The 18625-nt window shown below is 37.9% G+C and overlaps 1 protein-coding gene across 3 annotated transcripts; it reads left to right on the top strand.

Annotated features, from left to right (window-relative positions):
• Positions 1-2286: 2286 nt before the first annotated feature.
• Positions 2287-14009, top strand: LOC105559584 (solute carrier family 22 member 16-like). Of its 3 annotated transcripts, none has more exons than XM_012007992.1 (13): positions 2287-4205; positions 6081-6311; positions 6977-7024; positions 7101-7262; positions 7841-8003; positions 8284-8405; positions 9053-9291; positions 10144-10313; positions 10393-10570; positions 10783-10900; positions 12733-12892; positions 13182-13309; positions 13702-14009. In XM_012007992.1, the coding sequence occupies exons 2-13, from the start codon at positions 6266-6268 to the stop codon at positions 13785-13787; spliced, it is 1620 nt and encodes a 539-aa protein (XP_011863382.1). In that variant the 5' UTR covers positions 2287-4205; positions 6081-6265; the 3' UTR covers positions 13788-14009. The 3 variants fall into 3 exon arrangements, with proteins under 3 accessions (XP_011863382.1, XP_011863381.1, XP_011863383.1); XM_012007991.1 differs by having other exon boundaries at positions 2287-4249; XM_012007993.1 differs by lacking the exon at positions 10393-10570 and having other exon boundaries at positions 2287-4249; positions 10144-10281.
• The last annotated feature ends 4616 nt before the right edge of the window (positions 14010-18625 follow it).

Below are 18625 nucleotides of genomic sequence, written 5' to 3'. Positions count from 1 at the left end.
CACGCGCAAACTTTCCGTTTCCTTTGCTTTCCTCCCGATGTTCGGCGCGCGAGGAGGATCGGCGCGAATTTACCCGCAAACACGGGATCACGGTTTCTGAGAGCGGTCCTCCAACTCGTCAATCTCAGATGGGAGAACTCATTGGAGGGGTTTCAAACAAAGTTTGTCTTTCGCTCTCACAAATCCAAAGAAAAGGAATAATGTAATATTCCTTTTACTTTCGATTTATAATCTCTCTCTCTCCCTCCCTCCCTCCCTCCCTCCCTCTCTCTCTCTCTCTTTCTCTGTTTTTCGGACTTTTTGAATTTTTTCCACAGTTAGAGTTTGCGTTAGGACTTTTTAATTTATTGTAAGATAACTTTTTGCAGATAATTATAATGTTAGACCGTTTCAATTTTCTTTGACTATTTACCGTCAAACAATTTCCTTTCTATGTGACATCCAAGATGTCAAAGTTTCGCGTGCGACGAGTAAAAAGTTAAGTTAACCCGAATATGAGTCACAAGTTGAGTTAAGTAGATTATGGATACTATTGTAGATAGATACTAGAGAAACGCGAGATATCGTTACCGCTCTCTCGTCCTAGCAGCGTCCTTTGCAAGAATCCGAGAGCAGGGTGTTACGAAAGCCAAATAAGTTTGAATAGAGCCCGCATTCCGCATCGGATATCCCGAGAAACTCATTAAGTGAGTTGCCCCATCAGGCGAGCGAGGGGGCGGAGGGCGGCACGAAGGTGGAGGGTGAGGGATTGACGTGTGGATGGCAATGGCAGCTGTTTGTTCGACTTTAGACGGTTTGCAGCAAAAGTATCCGACTAGTTACGAGGCCGCTTCGTTTACGTCGCTCGCTTCGCGACGAAAGCGCTTAACAATAAGCGTGTTACGCTTGTCCGGTTAAACTGCATTTGGCTTCGAAATTGCCCGAATTACCGTCTAACTTCAACACCGAGATAATTTACATTACCTCTCACATCGTCTCGTGTTTCTGCCTCAGAATGATCCAGCTTTTCTAGTTTTAATAAATGAACACGTCGCTGCGTGTGTTATGTATTTATGAGATACGATTTCAATGTATAATTTTATATAATGGTAATAAGGGTTGGGAACTTACAGTTACAGTTACTTTTTTTGGTAACTCTAACTTAACTTCGTTACGTTCTCTCCATGCATCTGTAACTGTAACTTAAACCTACCCAAGTGGGGACACACCGATTTTGATGAGTGTTGAATATGTTGGTTCTCAGCTCAAAATAAGGGACACGTATTTTTTTATACGTGCCCATACGCACTTTTACGTGGTGAAATACTCCTTTGAAGAAAACTTGATTTTCTCTTTTGGGGCGAATATTGACGAAAGTGTAAGAGCTAGAAAAAAATTTTAAATTAAAGTTGAATGGTTTTAATTGTACTTTAAAACTATGAGCAAAAATTTTTTTTATTTTTCTTTTTCAAAATACCCCCACCACTCAACATGTTTTATTACAATTTTGAAACATTTTTAGCACTAAATTAAAACTTATTTTATTACAAATTCAACCGTATATAGTAAAGTTCAAAATTGTAATAAAAAAATGTTGAGTGGTGGGAGTATTTTGAAAAAGAAAAAATTAAAAAAAGTTTTCGCCCACAGTTTTAAAGTACTATTCAAACCATTCAACTTTCATTAAAAAAATTTTTTCTAGCTCTTACACTTTCGTCAATCTTCGTAATTGAATCCAGACGAGATTAATTAAATATTTATGCAGTACATATATACATTTTTTCGTATCAATAATAGCTCATCTAAATTTGAATGGCCTTAACATAGTTTTAGCTGTAGTACAGTTTATTGAGGAAGAAATTCCTCAATTGGATTTCCAAATTGGAAATTGATGGCCCAAATGCTCCAAACGATTACAGTTCGTAAATGAAACCACAATGGCCAGTAATAATAGTGTGCTATTTTCGCAGACTGCCCTTCTCTCCCTTTCAATATCAGTAACAATTATTATTTTCCGACAATATTGCGGAATATTGCTATATCTTTTTACCGCATTGTTCGTACGTTATCGAATAAATGCTCCAGAAATATATATTTAACATTTCTCTTCATGGTTAAGTCAAGGGGACCGAATTACGCCGTCTACGATAACAGCTTCTCTTCCCATCGTGTCAATTAAGAACTATAAATGATAAGTATAATATTCTTTTACGATAACCTCCTAGGAACGAGAAAAAATTGCTATCGCTCGCCGCGCTATCAGACGATATCGTTATTAATATGCCGTATGCGATGCAAGTGCCTGATTTCTCATAATCGTGCACCTACGCGAGCGGTGATTCCGGAACAAATACGACAGCGAACGCACGGGCGACACGGCGTAAAGCCCAGTGGTGCAGTTTTTGCGATGAATTAACCGCGTCATCGAAAGACCACAGTGTTTTATCAGCTGTCAGAACGCGGCGTGCGGTGTTTTTTATTGAAATCATTTTTGTCGCTGTTTTCATTGAGCATTTTATCGAATGTCACGTACTTTTGTGGTAAAAGCAATGTTATCTAAACTGCGAACATTTAAAGTTATGACCATATCTGTGCCATATCATTTATCTGAACAGCCATTTCCTTTTTATATTCCAATTTCGTTAAGTATTTGTAGTATAAAAACTTTTTTTAAGAGATACCTAGAATATGATAGATTCATATACTTTTTGTATCCAAAGATGCGAGATAGGAACATTTCTCTCTGGTTATGGCGATGTATAGTGCACCAAATTAAAAGGCCGAACAATGTTATTTAACAGAAACGAATAAAAGTAAAATTATGAATTAACTGATTTTTCTCGTGGCACGCAGTTTTGCAAAATAGAATTCAGTGAGACGGAATCTATTGAAAGTCTGACAACGAAAGATGAAACGGTGGAGGAATACGGGAGTTGTCTTCTACAAGAGTTTCTTCCGTGTGCCGACAATTTCTATGTGTACTTCCCTCACCATTAAACGAAAGCCATCGGTCACGAACTAGAGAGAAGACTATGTTGAATCCAATTTGAACCTGGCGTGGCACTCTTGCATTCCTGTCAACTGGGTCGAATACCACTGAGAGAACTAGTCGGTGACCAAAGATCAGTGCGACACTGCCGGATCAAATATCCATTTCCGTCTCTACCGCCATAAAGCGTCTGCATGGCCTGGAACCGGAAATGACGAGCCCTACCTTTGCGATGAAACGAACGCGGACGGAGAAAAATCAATTTTTTCCCTTGGACTAGTCTCTTACTACATTAATAATCTTCCAGAGCGAATCTCATCAAGCGATATTTTAATATCACGATTGTTTCAAAAGGCATTCTCTATTCTAAAGTGAACGATGATTTAAAACAATCTGATACTTAAAAATATTTGAATATATAAAAGTTATAATAACAGTTAATAATAATATCCAGTTAATATTTGCTTTGATGCTAATTACCACTACTATTATTATTATTTTATTCATTATTTTATACGTAGCATGAAATAAATTTCAATTATAGTATGCAACGATAAATACTGACACAAATAAATATACAGAAAAACCGACTTCTCTGAAGAAGTTTTACCATTTCATTTACGGTAATGAAACGAACTTGAGTGTGACGCTCGTCTGTGTGTTATCTCGTTATCTAATCGACGAAACGCAAATTTCTTGCACGAAATGAATGCAAATAACTTCCTTTTGCTAGTCGTATCTCGATAGTTAAAGTAGCGAATAAAAACGCGAATATCAACATGTACACGTGTATTAATTCATACCAGCGGGAAATGAGTGTATTTGCATAGTGCCTGTGTAATATGTGATATGTTAATCGCGATAAGTGTAACATGTGTGTGTTGTATTAGTCGTATACTGTCTTTTATTTTTTCACGAGAAATTGAGAGTCGCATTGTGATACTCAGCCATCACGATATATTTTTTCGCCACAAGTTCCGCCGAGTGATATGTTACCATTTCTTTCTATTTCGAAATTGTTCGCGTTTCCACGAGTCATTTCCATTTATTTTGGTATGGATTTATTCTGTTTATTTAATAACATTCGATTAAACAGCGAAAGTGATTAAAGGCAGTTGAAAGTATACCTGCGATATACTTTCGCGATACCATAAAATTAATTACATGAGAAAAATCATTTGGATCTCCGAAATCGAGTGAACATGAACAGTGAGCAGCGAAAACTGAAAACATTACGGTGCGTTTTATAGTAGTACTTTTGCTCTTTCATTACGTGTGGCTGTAAGTATATTAATAAAACTTTTTCGATTACTTTTCTTATACGCTTTTCGACGAAATAAAAATCTATAGAATTTCATTATCTGTAACAATCATTTTTCTCTTTAAAGTCATAAAAATAGGACCGTATATTTAATGATAGTTATAAACAGATGTTTCTAATCATTTCTAATCGTTTCTAATCATATCGAGAGATTTCTAGGATCACTGCCATGATTATTGCTTCTGAATCGCCCTTTCCCCGCTCGTCCAGATTAGCTGGCAGGCGCAAATTTCGAGAGAGTGAAAAAATATCGATTTACAATATTTATTTGCCAGTCCAACAAACAAAAGAGAAACAGTAATAAACTGAAAAATTGAAGCATCGCTTTTGTTTAGTCTTTCACGCCCAGTGAACTCTATACTACACTGGAAAACCTGCTGCCCTCTCGAAAATGGAGTGAGACAAACAAACGATTCCCATTTCTGTGCCTTTCTAGTAATTCTGACTCTGATCTCACCTTATGTGAGCGAGAAAGAAGTCGTGAGATAGAAAATCGTTGACCAATCCGAATTTCTAGGAGGAGACAAAATGGAAACCATTTGTCTGTCTCGCTCTGTTCATCTTCTTCAAGAGGGCAATAGGTCTTTCAGTATAGCGTAGAGTTCACTGTTCACGCCGTTAAGTTGAAATACAACAAATGCGAGTGAGAAAGTTTTACGTCGTAAAAGTTTGCGACGCTTTCACGGCTTGTCCGTCTAGTCCGAGCAGGTAGTCGACCTTGGCATTGTAATGTGCATCAGTAATGTTATAATTAAATTATTAAAACCCATAAATATGAAATGGTCGTTTTACATCCTCAAATTAATATGAGTAATACGCTTTCAGTGTAAAACGCCGTTAGTCGGATTCTCGTTATTATGGCAGTTTTGATAGCAAATATTGTGAAACAAATAATACAAGACAATTTAAACGACTGTTGTTATAAAATCAACAATTTTTTAATGCAAATAATGATCTTATCAATATTTAATTTAATTAAATAGTTCTCTCAAATATAGATTTTAAATAAATAAATAAAAGTCCTTTTATTTATTTATTATTTTCATCTCAAGATTGAACTCATTGTCATAAAAGAGAAGATGTAAAAATAAACTTAAAAATAACCTTTTTTAAAAAGGTAAAAAATGACGCCAAGTATAAACGCTATCCAATCAAGAATTATGTAATTTAATTATTTGGATATATTTTGTTAGAAAAAAAAATTTTTTTATTGTCTCTACAAAAGTAATGATATCAAATTGCGCCAATTAAAATGGATATTTATACAAACTAGATACTTTATTATTTTTTATATTAAAATATATTCAAACAATCAGACAAAGAGACAAATTCTTAATACTTGTTCAATAAAAATCTAATGCAAGCAACTTTAATACAAATAAATATTTTACTAAAAAATGGCCTTTTCTAATTTAATTGTTGGATACACGTCGCTCCTGATTCACGACATTATTGTTTATAAGTATTATATAAATAAAAAAATTTGATCATTTAAATACCCACTATTTTCATAAACATTTTATTACTTGTAATATAGATGAGTGAATTAATATGATAAATCGAGGGAATTTCAAGACGCTTGATTCATTAATGAGAAACAGCTGATCCGACAATTGGACCGTTTGACCCATTTTTATTGGCGGGTTACGCGAGCGGGAAGCTCGCCAGAAAGAGCGATCGCGTTTTATAGTCCGATCGTACGCGTAGGAATCGGCACCGCGGATCGCACCGATAAAAAAAATGCACATCTGAGCATATCCTCGCAAAGCACGTTTTCTTTTCTATCCAAAGTGAGCAAACGACCGGATACTTGGCGCAATTAGTTCCGTTCGAGAGCAACGAGAGCAACGAGAAGCACCTGGCCAAGAACGAGATCGCCACCTAAATCGACCGGGGTCTCTATTTTCGTCCTGAGAGAAGCGGGACTAACTCCATCACGTCGGGCGCAGTCGTCTCTCCAACTCGTCGCGTCGGATATGCCCACTAGTGAGCGGGATCATGACAAGATCACCACGACAACCGGTGAGAGCCCGAAGCCCTTCTTGCGTAACATCCGATAGTGTTAGCCCAATATACTTCGAAGTCCAAGTAATTCTGCATAGCGAGTTAACGAAGTGGTGCGCATACGGGAGCAAATAAGAGTCGCCCTACGAGTTCCTATCCAGATTACCGAACAGTGAGATATTAAAAGAAAATATAATTTTACTTGTTATTCTTCTAACAGATCTCTATTGCTATAAGTGTAGATTGCTGTACACATATAGACTTCTAGACTCGTCTGTGATTAACATGTCACGTCGCAGAAACGATATGCAGATGTAGTTATCACAAATTGTATGTATAATGTATTATGCATGAATTTTCGACGAGTTTCGTATATTATAAGTACCTAAGTACAAGCAGACACATTTGTTTAATATCTATTTTCTCAACGTGTATACTAGATAAGTCACGTTCTCGCTGGCAACTTTGCGGCAGCACATCGCAATTATTTTCGAAGAAACCGCTGAACGCGATCCTTCTTTTTCTTATTTCTTTGTCTTATCTGTAACCCGGCGGTTCCTTCTGCACGTAAATGTCTCTATACCCAGATTCTTTCGTGCATTTTAATTACGTCGTTTGTTACATAACTCACAATGTAGATACGAGTCCCCGTGTCGCAAACTCACTCGCCTTTCGTTTTTCAGACAGCATTAACGGACCCGCCGATTTCGATAGAGCCATCTCCACGACCGGTAAAGTCTTTTTACAATTGGTGTCATTTCAAACGCATAATAATTTTTGCCGTCTCATTGTATTTCTCTGATCCAGGCTATGGGCTATTTAATGTACTGCTGCTACTGGCGGTGCTGCCAATCGCGTGGACCGCCGTTTTTGACACTACTTCCGGTGCATTTATTTTGGCATCGGCCGAATGCGATCTCGAACTCACGTTCTTTCGCAAGGGCGTACTCGTTGCATTTCCTTACGTAGGTACGGAATTCAAATTAGGATCAACGCAAATAAACTTTAGTAAAATATTATTTTACAAAATATTTCTTTATTTCACGGAGTTTAATTTATATTAAATTTATACACTGACAAAAAAATATCTTAATCCAAAAAGATATTACTTTACTCTTAATACTTTATTAACTTAAATTTTAAAAATAATAAACAAATTAAAACATGTATTTCTTTAGTTTACGTATTTATTCAATATCAAACAGTAGATAATTTTAAATTTAAAACATTTACTTTAATTCTATAAAATATTTACTAAGATATAAGTTTTACAGCGAAGAAAATTGGATTTCTTATTTGACAAAAATAATGATTTCATTTAATAAATAATATTCTCTATCTCATGAAATCTTTATTTGAATGTAGAAAATGTAATGATTTAAGTTAATTTACTTAATATAATACACAGATTTACTTGAAATTTGATATTTTTATTTAAACAGAATAAATATTTATTTCAATAAAAAAATGATTTTATGTAAATCTATTTACTTAGTTTAAAAAAAATTTGTCAGTGTATTAATTACGTTATTACTGATCTTTTATAGCTATGACAGCGACTGCTTTTATATGGGATTACATAACTCCCTACATAAGTATGAAAACGCTGTTCATCCTCGCATTATTAGGTGATTCGATTTTGAACATTGTGAGCAGTGGCGTCCAATCATACTATGTATTTCTACTAGTCAAATTTATCAGCGGAATCTTGTAAGTACATGACTCTTCTAAGAAAGCTACCCAAAGTTTTTATTTAAAAGTCTCTTAAAGCGCAATTGTTTCACGCTCTCATCGTGCTCTCTTATTCTGACAATGAGAAGACTATTTGTTATTTATTCGTGTCAAACATTTTGATATGTTAGTCAAAGTTTCCTTTTCTAAAAATATCGAGGATTCAAACGGATCCTGCTCAAAGTTGATCGTGCGCCCTCCTTCCTTCGCAAGTGTTACGCCCGATAAGATGTAACGCGCGCATATCTATGATTTACAGGGTAGGTGGCCCGTTGGCGATGGCGATGACGTATCTGACGGAATTCCATTCGGCGAAGTACAAGCCCCGCTTCACCACATGGACGGGATTTCTCTTCGCCGTGGCGAACATCGTGCCAGCAGGTGAACACGCGATAGCGCGATATATCGTTTAATGCACCGTACTTATCAATAACAATTCGTTGCCCACAAGAGCGGATAAGAGACGCGTGTAAAGATAAAAGCTGCATTCGAGTCAGGAGAAAATAAGAAAGAAATCGGTGTAAACTTTCTGTACATGATCGCGAAATTTCCCAACAAATTCATTATTTGCAGTGTCGCATCTGCTGCTTACTTTACTTACACTGTTAATCTAGCTAAACGTAAGTACAACATTTTGCGGGTGACTCGCGTGAAAAGGATTCAGAAGTGATCTCATACAGCTCTTGTTGCCGAGGTTGGCGAAACTAGTTCGAAACTAGATTACGTGTCACTATCGCGATACGTCCTGTGTGTAATAACCAGCAAACTTTACCTAACAACGCGCACGGTGAATCACATTGACACGGAATAGTTCCGGTCGAATGCGCGAGCGAGAGATTGCAAAACTTGGAGAAACAAATTAATTAATTTTGGCTGAAGGGTTCATTTTCTGTATGACGAAGACCTCCCATTGTCGACTGTCACCACGCGTAAAATCGAGAGGTTGCTCAATACTTCCCGGGGGAGAAAAGAAATTAATAAAGACACAACGTGGACTTGCCCCGACAATTAAACGTACGACTCGACAGCTCTAGGCTTTACGATACTACCGTTGGACTGGCACATCGACATCCTTGGCCAAGACTACGATTCTTGGCGTATATACCTGCTGATCTGCTCAATACCACCCGTCGTCGGCCTCGTGACGGCAACCATGTTGCCGGAAAGCCCTAAGTACCTCATGGCAACTGGCAGGTCAGATGCTGCCTTGAAATTACTTAGAAGGATGTATTGTATGAACACTAGGCAACCTGCGGATACGTTCCCGGTAAGTCGAACAATGCGTAATATGATTCCACTTGTATATCTACATCCCTTATTTTTCCCCGACATTTTTCCCTTTCAGATCGGACTATTCATTTTTGTTTAACTTTAGGCCGAAACACGCTAAAATATAATTGAAAAAGTTTGACTCTGCGAGACTCTTCGGTTTTTATTATTTTCGATATTTTTCAAGTGGACATTGTATATCGCTATACCCGTTAGCGACCGTTTTTCGGCAGAATACGGAGCAAGGTGCCATTTTTATTTCTGACTCGGGCACCGACAATATTGCATTATTCGGGCGTTATTAACTTTTTGCCGGCTTATCGAGCAAAACTCGTTATTTCGGGCTCTAACAAATGACCGAGAGATATCCTTCGCGACTTCATAGCGCCTCGGCGCTAGATACAAACGACACGTTTTATTTATGGCACGTCCGCGGCGATGAGAAAAAGAGCGCGAAAACGGAGTAGAGCGGAAACGGAAGTAGAGAAAGGCGCGCAAATCGTATTTTCCAGGCGAATGAAGGGTCGGTAACTGGGCGTAACTACACACACCCCAGGCGAATTTAAATTTCGCACCTCTTTTTATCGCGAGACCTTTGAACAATAAATCACCATTTCGCAGATCTATTTATTCAGATCGTGATAATGAAAACAATGATAAATTTATACCATTCACGCTTTATGTATCATACATTATATACTTTTCCCTATCTTATGCCGTATGTCTGTGCTTTCGTATTCTATGCCGCTCCCGCCACTGCATTTAGATAGCGGTGCACAAATCGGACGCATAATTCACTCGGTGAGCCGAGAAAAGGGCGCCTTTCATCGTCGCTCCCTTCTCGTTGCAGATAAAAGCGCTGTTCGTTCGGCAAAAGACGCAATTGGCGCGACCCGTGCTCGAGGCGAGCCTCGAGAGGATGCGCATCTCGTTGTACAACACGAAGCTATTACTGACGACGACGGCTTACCTGCCCGCCTTCTGCTTCGTAAGTTTCCTCCAATTTGGAAGTATGCTCGGGTAAGTTTGGATTAGTCTCCGGCACCCTGGCCTCGCTTTGCGACGCGATAATACTCGAAAGCGACGTTCGATCGCGCAGATTTAACACGATGAGGCTGTGGGTGCCGCAACTCTTTATCATTCTCAACAACTTCGACGCGGAGAATTGGACAGCAGATGGAAGGCAGCCGACTATATGCGAGATGCTGGACCGTCACGCGGCTCTACCGGCCAGGCGATATCTCAATTGCTCCAACTTCGACGACGCGTGTTTCAGGGTTGGTAAAAAGCGCGTGGCGCCAGTTCGCCGATAATCTGATTATCGTTAAATCAATATTAAAGCCTTAATCCCGGAATAAAACCGTAGTGTTTTTAATTAACGGATAATTAAACGGATCGCTGATTAATCGCGAATTATGCGAGCTTTATTAATAATTTCCTTCAATAGAATTTATGCGACAGCAGCTCTAACGCCACGGTGCTTTTTCAGTGGACTATCAATCCCGTGATTTATCAGAATTCGACCGTCATCGCATCATCGGCCGTTATATTTTCGTTTCTCGCCGGATTCGTAACGACCACCAAGCTTCGGAAACAGATCATAATGCGTAAGATAATCGTTACATCTTTTATGGAAACTCAAACATATCCTCTCTTGCGAGCGATAGTTTGTTTTTAAGGAAATTGATACGAGTCATTCTCCACGTTAAAAAACGAATGCGATAAGCAGCCGTGTAAAAAATTATTTCCCCGGTAAAAAAATGGAACAGATCTCATTATACAGGGTGTCGGATTCGATTTGGGCGACTCCAAAGATTATAGTAGATTGGGTCAAACTGAGAAGAAAAGTTATATACCATTTTACAAAATCCGTAATTATTATCGCGTAATTAAGAAAAACGTCTGAGCCAATAAGTGCACGGAGGAGCGGAAGGCCGGACTCGGCAGACATGCAAAATGGTGTATTTGTTGACATCTCTCAAGATCCGATAGCGAGAGGTGGAGTCACGCATCGATCGATGAGAGACGGGGGGCGAGCGGTGAGCGGGCGAACGGCGCGCAGCGAGCGAACGCACGACATATGACAACGCGCCGAAAAAGTTTTTCTGGTGGTAGGAGAATAATACACCATTTTGCATGTCTGCCGAGTCCGGCCTTCAGCTCCTCCGTGCACTTATTGGCTCAGACGTTTTTCTTAATTACGCGATAATAATTACGGATTTTGTAAAATGGTATATAACTTTTCTTCTCAGCTTGACCCAATCTACTATAATCTTTGGAGTCGTCCAAATCGAATCCGACACCCTGTATATGTCTCAATCATGTAACATCTAATTATTATACAAGGTGTTATGTAATACCCGCCTCACCTCTTATTCACGGATAGAACGGACTAGACTGAGTCGAAAAGTCCTCTATCATTTTGTGATTTTTGCAACAGTTAACGAGTTATTAATTATTAAAAATCGCTATTAGCCGCTGCGAGATGCGACCGTCCCGCAATCGGCGTTGCTACTGTTGCTAGGCGCGCGGGGAGTTGCTTATTATACGTAGCCCGCGTGTCATAAACTATTCCCCGCGCGCCTAGCAACACCGATCGCGGGACGGCTGCATCTCACCGCGAGTTTGAATTGGGCGGTAGGCCGGGCTAAGACAGCGAATTTTAATAATTAATAACTCGTTAACTACTGCAAAAATTACAAAATGATAGAGGACTTTTCAACTCGTTCTAGTCCGTGCCATTCGTAATTAAGAGACGAGGCGGGTATTACATAACACCCTGTATATCTCATGAGATCCAATTTCAAAAATCATCAGATCCTCAGGGACTTGACACTTTCCTCGAATGTTCGACGTTATCTATTGAGATCTAACTAAATCTATAATTAAATGTCCTAAGAGAATAATTAGATTTCAATAGATTCAATAAAATATAATATATTCAATAAAAGTATCGGATCTCTGAAGATCTGATGATTTTAGAATTGGATATAATTAGATATTAATGGTCATTCTCCCCGGCCTTTGTAGACAGCGTACATATTTTATCTTTGTGCCTGTTAATTTTATAATCATAACTCAACTCTTTTGGATTTTTATCGTTTAACGGCATATCACATTGGCCTAATTAATTTTAAGAATGTGCCTGAGAAGGACCTAAACCCTTGGTCGAAACGCCGCACTGTATATCTTTTTATTGTATTTTATTAAACACGTGCCAGTTAAGGTCGACTAAACTTATTCATTGTTGATTAGATATTACATGATTGAGACATATTTCCATTTTTTTTCCCGGGTCTCCTCCTTGTCAAGAGAATGTTAATCTTTTATGCATATTTTTTACATATTCATGCCACACGGCGTGTCCAAATATTGTCTATGGGACGATTGTCCCGCGGGAAGAATCCGTAAATTAACGGGTACAACACCATTGTTGCAGTCACGGCCCTCCTGATATCGGTGGCAAGCAGTTTCGGAATAAATTGGGCGCAGTCTCCGCCGTATATGCTGACGCTGGCGGCGGCGGTTATCGTGACGACAAGAATAGCGGGTAATATCGTTACCGCGGTGAATGTCGACGTTATTCCCGTCCCATTAAGGTAATGCCGCGCGAATATATAAGCGCGTCTCTTTGACGCACGCGACCGTATCCTCCGCACTCTCGTCCGCGCATCCCCGTGTAATTCCGGTGAAATTAATTGCGCCACGTGCAACCACGTGGCAGATGTGGCGAGCGCGCGAACGGTAGCAATCTCGGGGACTTATCGGGCGCAATCCACGATTCGCCGCTCATCATCGTATCCGTGTCCATTAAAGCGAGGAAACGGAGATACATCGTCGCGAGAGATAAATATAATCGGCCGACAGAAATTGATCATTTTGTTACAGAGCCACGAGCACCAGCGTCCTCGTGACCATTGGAAATATCGCCGCTATCGTGGGAAATCTCATTTTCTCCGCACTTCTGAATACCGAGTGCACCATCGCTTTCGTGGGATTGGGTTGTTTCTTCTCCGGTAAAATTAATGCAACCCGTGCCAGTTTAATCCTTTCTATGCGACTCGTGTCAGATCGCAGATAAGAGATGTGGCTTATCTATTACATTGTAACACTGTTTGCATTGAAGATTTCATCAAATTTATTATTTATAAAGCCTCTTGTTTGCGAGATGACGCACGATTTGCACACCGATACAATTAATTTCATTTATTCAACTTTATCAAATTATAAGGCTGCAGCGGATAAACCGCTTTTAAACCGTCTCTTATAAACCGCTGTTATACCTAAATGCTAAATTTTTTTTAATTGACTTGGAATATTTTAATTGATTTAAGAGTAAGCAAAATTAATTCTAATTCTCTGATAGAGCTTAATCTAATTTCTTTTCTAATACATTTTGTTTTTGCAGTCTGCTTCTGTGTATCTCTATTCTTCCCGCAACCCGCGAAAGAATCGCCGGCGAGACCTGCTGAAGTTAGCGCATCGAAACCGTGAAGAGGGCAACGCACAAGTATCTTAAACCGCATGTTCGCAGAATTGTAAAAATTCGATTAAATGTGTAGTAGCTTGAAAAAGCTCTCGGCTAGGCTGTGATATTTATCTAAAATAATTTATTGGAGAAAGAATTTAGGGAAATATAATAAGGAATTCCACGTTAAATAAATCTCTTTCTTTCTCGACGAAAGTAGATGCAATATAATTTTTTACAGAACTTTACGATTGTCTCTTCTTTTATCCTTTCCCGATACTTCTCAGCCGCAATATTTAATGACCCACAATAAAACAAGTACTTCCGACTTTTGGAAACGTTTCGTGTATCCTACTTAGAAAAATCCTACCTGACGTTATGTTACAGCAATAATTTACCTTCGTAAAAGTTTATAGCGTCAGAAACAAGGAACGCAAATGTGAATATAATATTACTTTTTACGATTATGAAAATATCGCCTACTGAATAGCACCTTTAATCCCAACAACTATCTTGAATAGCTACCTCCGTTATGTACACGATACACTTGATAATGGCTTCTTAAAACATCGTTATATTCTTTAGTCCGAAAATAATCTTTAATAACATATGAAAGATAGAATCAAACTTTATTGCTTCCGCGTAATTTTACGTTTAATTATTTTGTACTAAACTGGGAAAATTTTTACAATCACAAAATTGATATTTTATTCTAGAGCAAACCAGAGGCATCTCATTTTACCATTTTACATTTTTTATTTGCAAATTTTACATATTTCCAAGTGAAATTCTGGCGCTTATATCAATTTGGTATGATTAAGTCGAGAGGGAAACCGCTGAGGGCATTGTGGTGTACTAATTTTCGGCATTACTGGGCATTACTAGGCATTTTTTGGGCATTAATTTGGGCATTAGGCCTTGCTGGGGCATTATAAAGATATAATAAGATAGAATAAGATAAAATAAGATAAAACAAAATAAATAAGAAAAATAAGATATTAAAATAAAGTACTGCCCACTGGGCATTAGTGGGCATTGGTGTACAAGATTTTGTATTGTCAGCGGTTTCCCCCTCGGGTCGAGTAATATTTGTTACTCTGCTTTTTGTTTTGGTCGTGGAATTTAGGAAGCCACATTTAAATTGGAAAGCATTTTGCACTTTTGATTTGTTGGGAATTATTCAAAACTCCTCATCGTCGCCTAGCAGGTAAAGAGAGACCTGTGTCAAGCTGCGTGAACATCGTGTAACGGATAACGACGACAGGTTGATTACGTGTAAGCTGCGAGACACTGTGCCGCGGACAACTCGTGGTTATCGAAAGTTATCCGATAGTTAATTAGCTAGTTGCGCGCGGAACAGGCCGAGGGGCAAATTCGCCGTAAAGTTTACTTTTGCCGAATATGCATGAGGGAACCATATAGCGCATGCTTATTGCCATAGCGGCGGCAAGGCGAGAGTTACTCCGCTGGAGCTGCACTTCTCGGTTTTGCTCCAAGCATAAACATCCGAACTTGTACGCGGTTTCCTCTGGTTTGGCGCAATCACGCGATATATAGGGCAGCCACCACCGCGGAATTAACGTAAGCCGTACAGTTATTCGTCACTTAACCCTTTCGGGATAACTCCGGGGATAACGCGGTCCCAAAGAATGTTTAATGCTACCCAGGGATTAAGAGCTTTCCGTACGTTTCTGGCTTACGCGAATGTCGGGTGTTGTCTCAAGGATCAAAATTCAAACGATTGTAATATCTCGAAAGACAACGAGCAACGTGTTACTTACGAAACTTTAGATCGGACGCAGCGGCAACTTTTTACAACTACGAAATTATACGTGCTATAATGTACGCATCTATAATATAACATTGGTTTTTAGACAATCATAAATTCTAAATTCACAATTACCAAATATTTCTGATAATTCATTATACGTTTATTAACCCATCATTCTGTTTAAAAATAAAATTAATACGTTATTATTTGATCATATAAAATTGACATGAACGAGTGAATTTCGCGTTATTTGAAAATTCACAAATTTGTGTAGCGGTCTACGCGGTAGGCAATAATTTCATGATTTATTTTATAGGATTATATACCGAACGATACCTGTGTGTGAAGTGACTCATCCCGCATCATTATTTAAACAAGTCCACGCATCATCGATCACTTCGGCAATTTTATCTTCGATTTAATCTCTGTTGCGTTTAATATGTGTTATTCATTTTGGGTCATGTAATAGTCATGATGTCTCATTAATATTTTATCGCGATAAATATCGCGGCTGCTTTATTAAATGCGTTAATTAAAGGCAAACATATCGCGAATGAAGATGTTTGTATGAGCGTATATTAACTGTAATATAAATTAGTTAGTCTGTGATGTTATAATTTTCGCAAAATAAACATGTCGTTTTTCGCAGATTAAGCGAACCATAGAGTATAATTTCACGGGAAATTGGTATGCGCTCTACAATTGTCATACATATCTATTGACTTGAATTCTAGATAAATTCTAAATTGGAGTAATTTGTTCCAATCCTTTATTGAATCGATACAAACGATAGACGTTTAATTAAAAATATAAATAAAAATATTTTTTAGCTTTTAACACACACTCTCTCTCTCCCCGCATCTTTGTTGTTAAATATTATACATATATCTTGTTTATTTCTATCCTTATTATTCTTCAATTAAATTGTATCTCTTGCTTCTAATTTTGCTCAAATGTTTATTACAGTCTCGTGCATAAAATCATGTATAAGAGTAATATGACAGGGAAATATAGTCCGCGATGTATTCTGATCGGATCTATGGATCTCGTTAACAATAAGCCTAAATAAGTATGCAGATCATCCCTGGGAGAATCAGAAATCTTCGCGCCCTCTAATGTGAACCGGATAGGGATGTGCTCCATGGATGATACAACAGAGTACCTCGAGTAGATATTTGCTATTTTCGAACAGGGCAGATCGATACCTTCGTATCGGTTGAGTTAAAGTACCGAATGCTGATACCTTATCTATTTGTTGCCATTTTATCGGCCGCTGTGCATAAAATATTTACTGACTGCAGACTCTCGTTTTCTAGGGAATATAGCTTATTGCAAAACAACTTGACCCTCAAATGCAAACGAAGAATTCATTTTAATAATTATGCACATTTAACATAAATTCCTCCTTAAATGTACGTGGCATCAGAAAATTATGTTCTATTCATTAAACTTATATTGTTAACACTTTTTTAACAAACAATTTAACAATTGTATGTAATAATATACATATATCAAGGCTAACAGTCCTTTAATTCCATTTAATTTTTGTGCTCTGTTTGGTATATGTATAAATATATTTTTATTTGTATTTTTAAATTAAAAAATATCGTTGTATCGGTTCAATAAAGGATGGGAACAAATTACTCCAATTTAGAATTTATCTAGAATTCAAGTCAATAGATATGTAAAGATTGCTCTGTTGATACCGGATATATCATTACAATTGCACCGTGGTTAAATTAAACTTTGCATTTTTCTAATTTTAAATAAAATACCTTTTTTTAGTTTGAAATTAAAATTTTATCCGATAAAAACAAAACAATTTGCAGAGGCCCTCCACCAATTCTGATCGGCGGTCCTCTTTTCTTTAATGGTTTCCTCTTTACATTTTTACCATTATTTCATTTTGATCACAAGTAATTTTACAATGTATTACAATATAAAACGTGTAGTTATGCCTACTCTCTAAAAGTCAATCAGTGGATTATCAATGAGCAGTGAAAACAGTGAATCACTGATTCATAGTTAAGTACAATCTGTTAAGTAACAGCGTGCACGGTTAATTTGTAAAAAAGTTTAAAAAAAATTTTTAAGTACATGGATTTGTTGTACATGAGAAGAAAATGTATCGCGTGAAATCATTTGTAACATATCTATTTTATGGTAACGGATCTACGATCAACGAGATGTAGATTCGTTACCTCAATAAAAAAATTGTCACTCACCGATGCGCAGCAGCGGAGTTTGTACGTTGATTCTGTAACACAGATACAAAATTTATATTAAAGCGGTGTTAAAAAAACTAATATATTACAAGACATAATTCTTACGTGTATCGAACTTATTATTCGGCTAGATATATAAATGATTGTTGCGCGAAAGATTTTCCGTAAAAGATCTTGACGAGAAACTTTTAGAAAATGTTACATTACTTTTTGTTCTCTAATTATTATTACGAAATTATGCAATTATAAAGTAAAACGACTCATAATAAACCGGAAAAAGATTAATTTTAAACAAAATGAAAAATAACATTACCGTAAAGTTGCTCCGCCGGTGCCTGATGCCTCTCCTAGGCCTCGTCCTCCTCTCGGGCTGTCCTCCGGCACACTCGCGAAAACACAAAAATCGTTCGCGCGATTTTACACTCCCGTTCAAAAGCCCATGTGAAAGTCTAATATTCCGTTCCGTCAAGTTCGCCTCCACTTCGTAAGTGCGGCCATCGACAGGAACGGACACTTAATGAACACTCCTCAAATGGGCTTTGAAAAGTCTCTAGTTCGATTATTTAAACGGCACTCCCGAACGCGACGCGACGAACCGCCGCGCGCGGTTGCGATTCGTTTAAATAGATACAATAACGACTGCTCGATAGCGTTGGTCTTCGAAAATCAGTGCTGAAATCAGAAAAACGAACGAAACAATTAGTAAATAGAATAAACAAGTGTGCTCTCTAAAAATCCATCAGTGGATTCCCAAACAACATGTATGTCTAAAAGGCATCTTTAAGACGTCTTTAAGTCATCTTTTAGATATGTGTGTCTAAAAGACGACTTAAAGACGTCTTAAAGATGCCTTTAGACATGCGTGCGG

The sequence above is a fragment of the Vollenhovia emeryi genome, unplaced genomic scaffold, assembly GCF_000949405.1.
Source record: "Vollenhovia emeryi isolate VEMERY1.0 unplaced genomic scaffold, V.emery_V1.0 DF939263.1, whole genome shotgun sequence".
NCBI classification, from domain to species: domain Eukaryota; kingdom Metazoa; phylum Arthropoda; class Insecta; order Hymenoptera; family Formicidae; genus Vollenhovia; species Vollenhovia emeryi.
The sequence above is the reverse complement of the archived record's forward strand: the minus strand, read 5'-3'. Positions and strand labels throughout refer to the sequence as shown.

Coding starts and splice junctions, on each gene's coding strand:
- LOC105559584 (XM_012007992.1), top strand. CDS start 6,266: ATGCCCACTAGTGAGCGGGATCATGACAAGATCACCACGACAACCG. Junction 7,263..7,840: donor CGTTGCATTTCCTTACGTAG/GTACGGAATTCA, acceptor GATCTTTTATAG/CTATGACAGCGACTGCTTTT. Junction 12,893..13,181: donor GTTATTCCCGTCCCATTAAG/GTAATGCCGCGC, acceptor ATTTTGTTACAG/AGCCACGAGCACCAGCGTCC.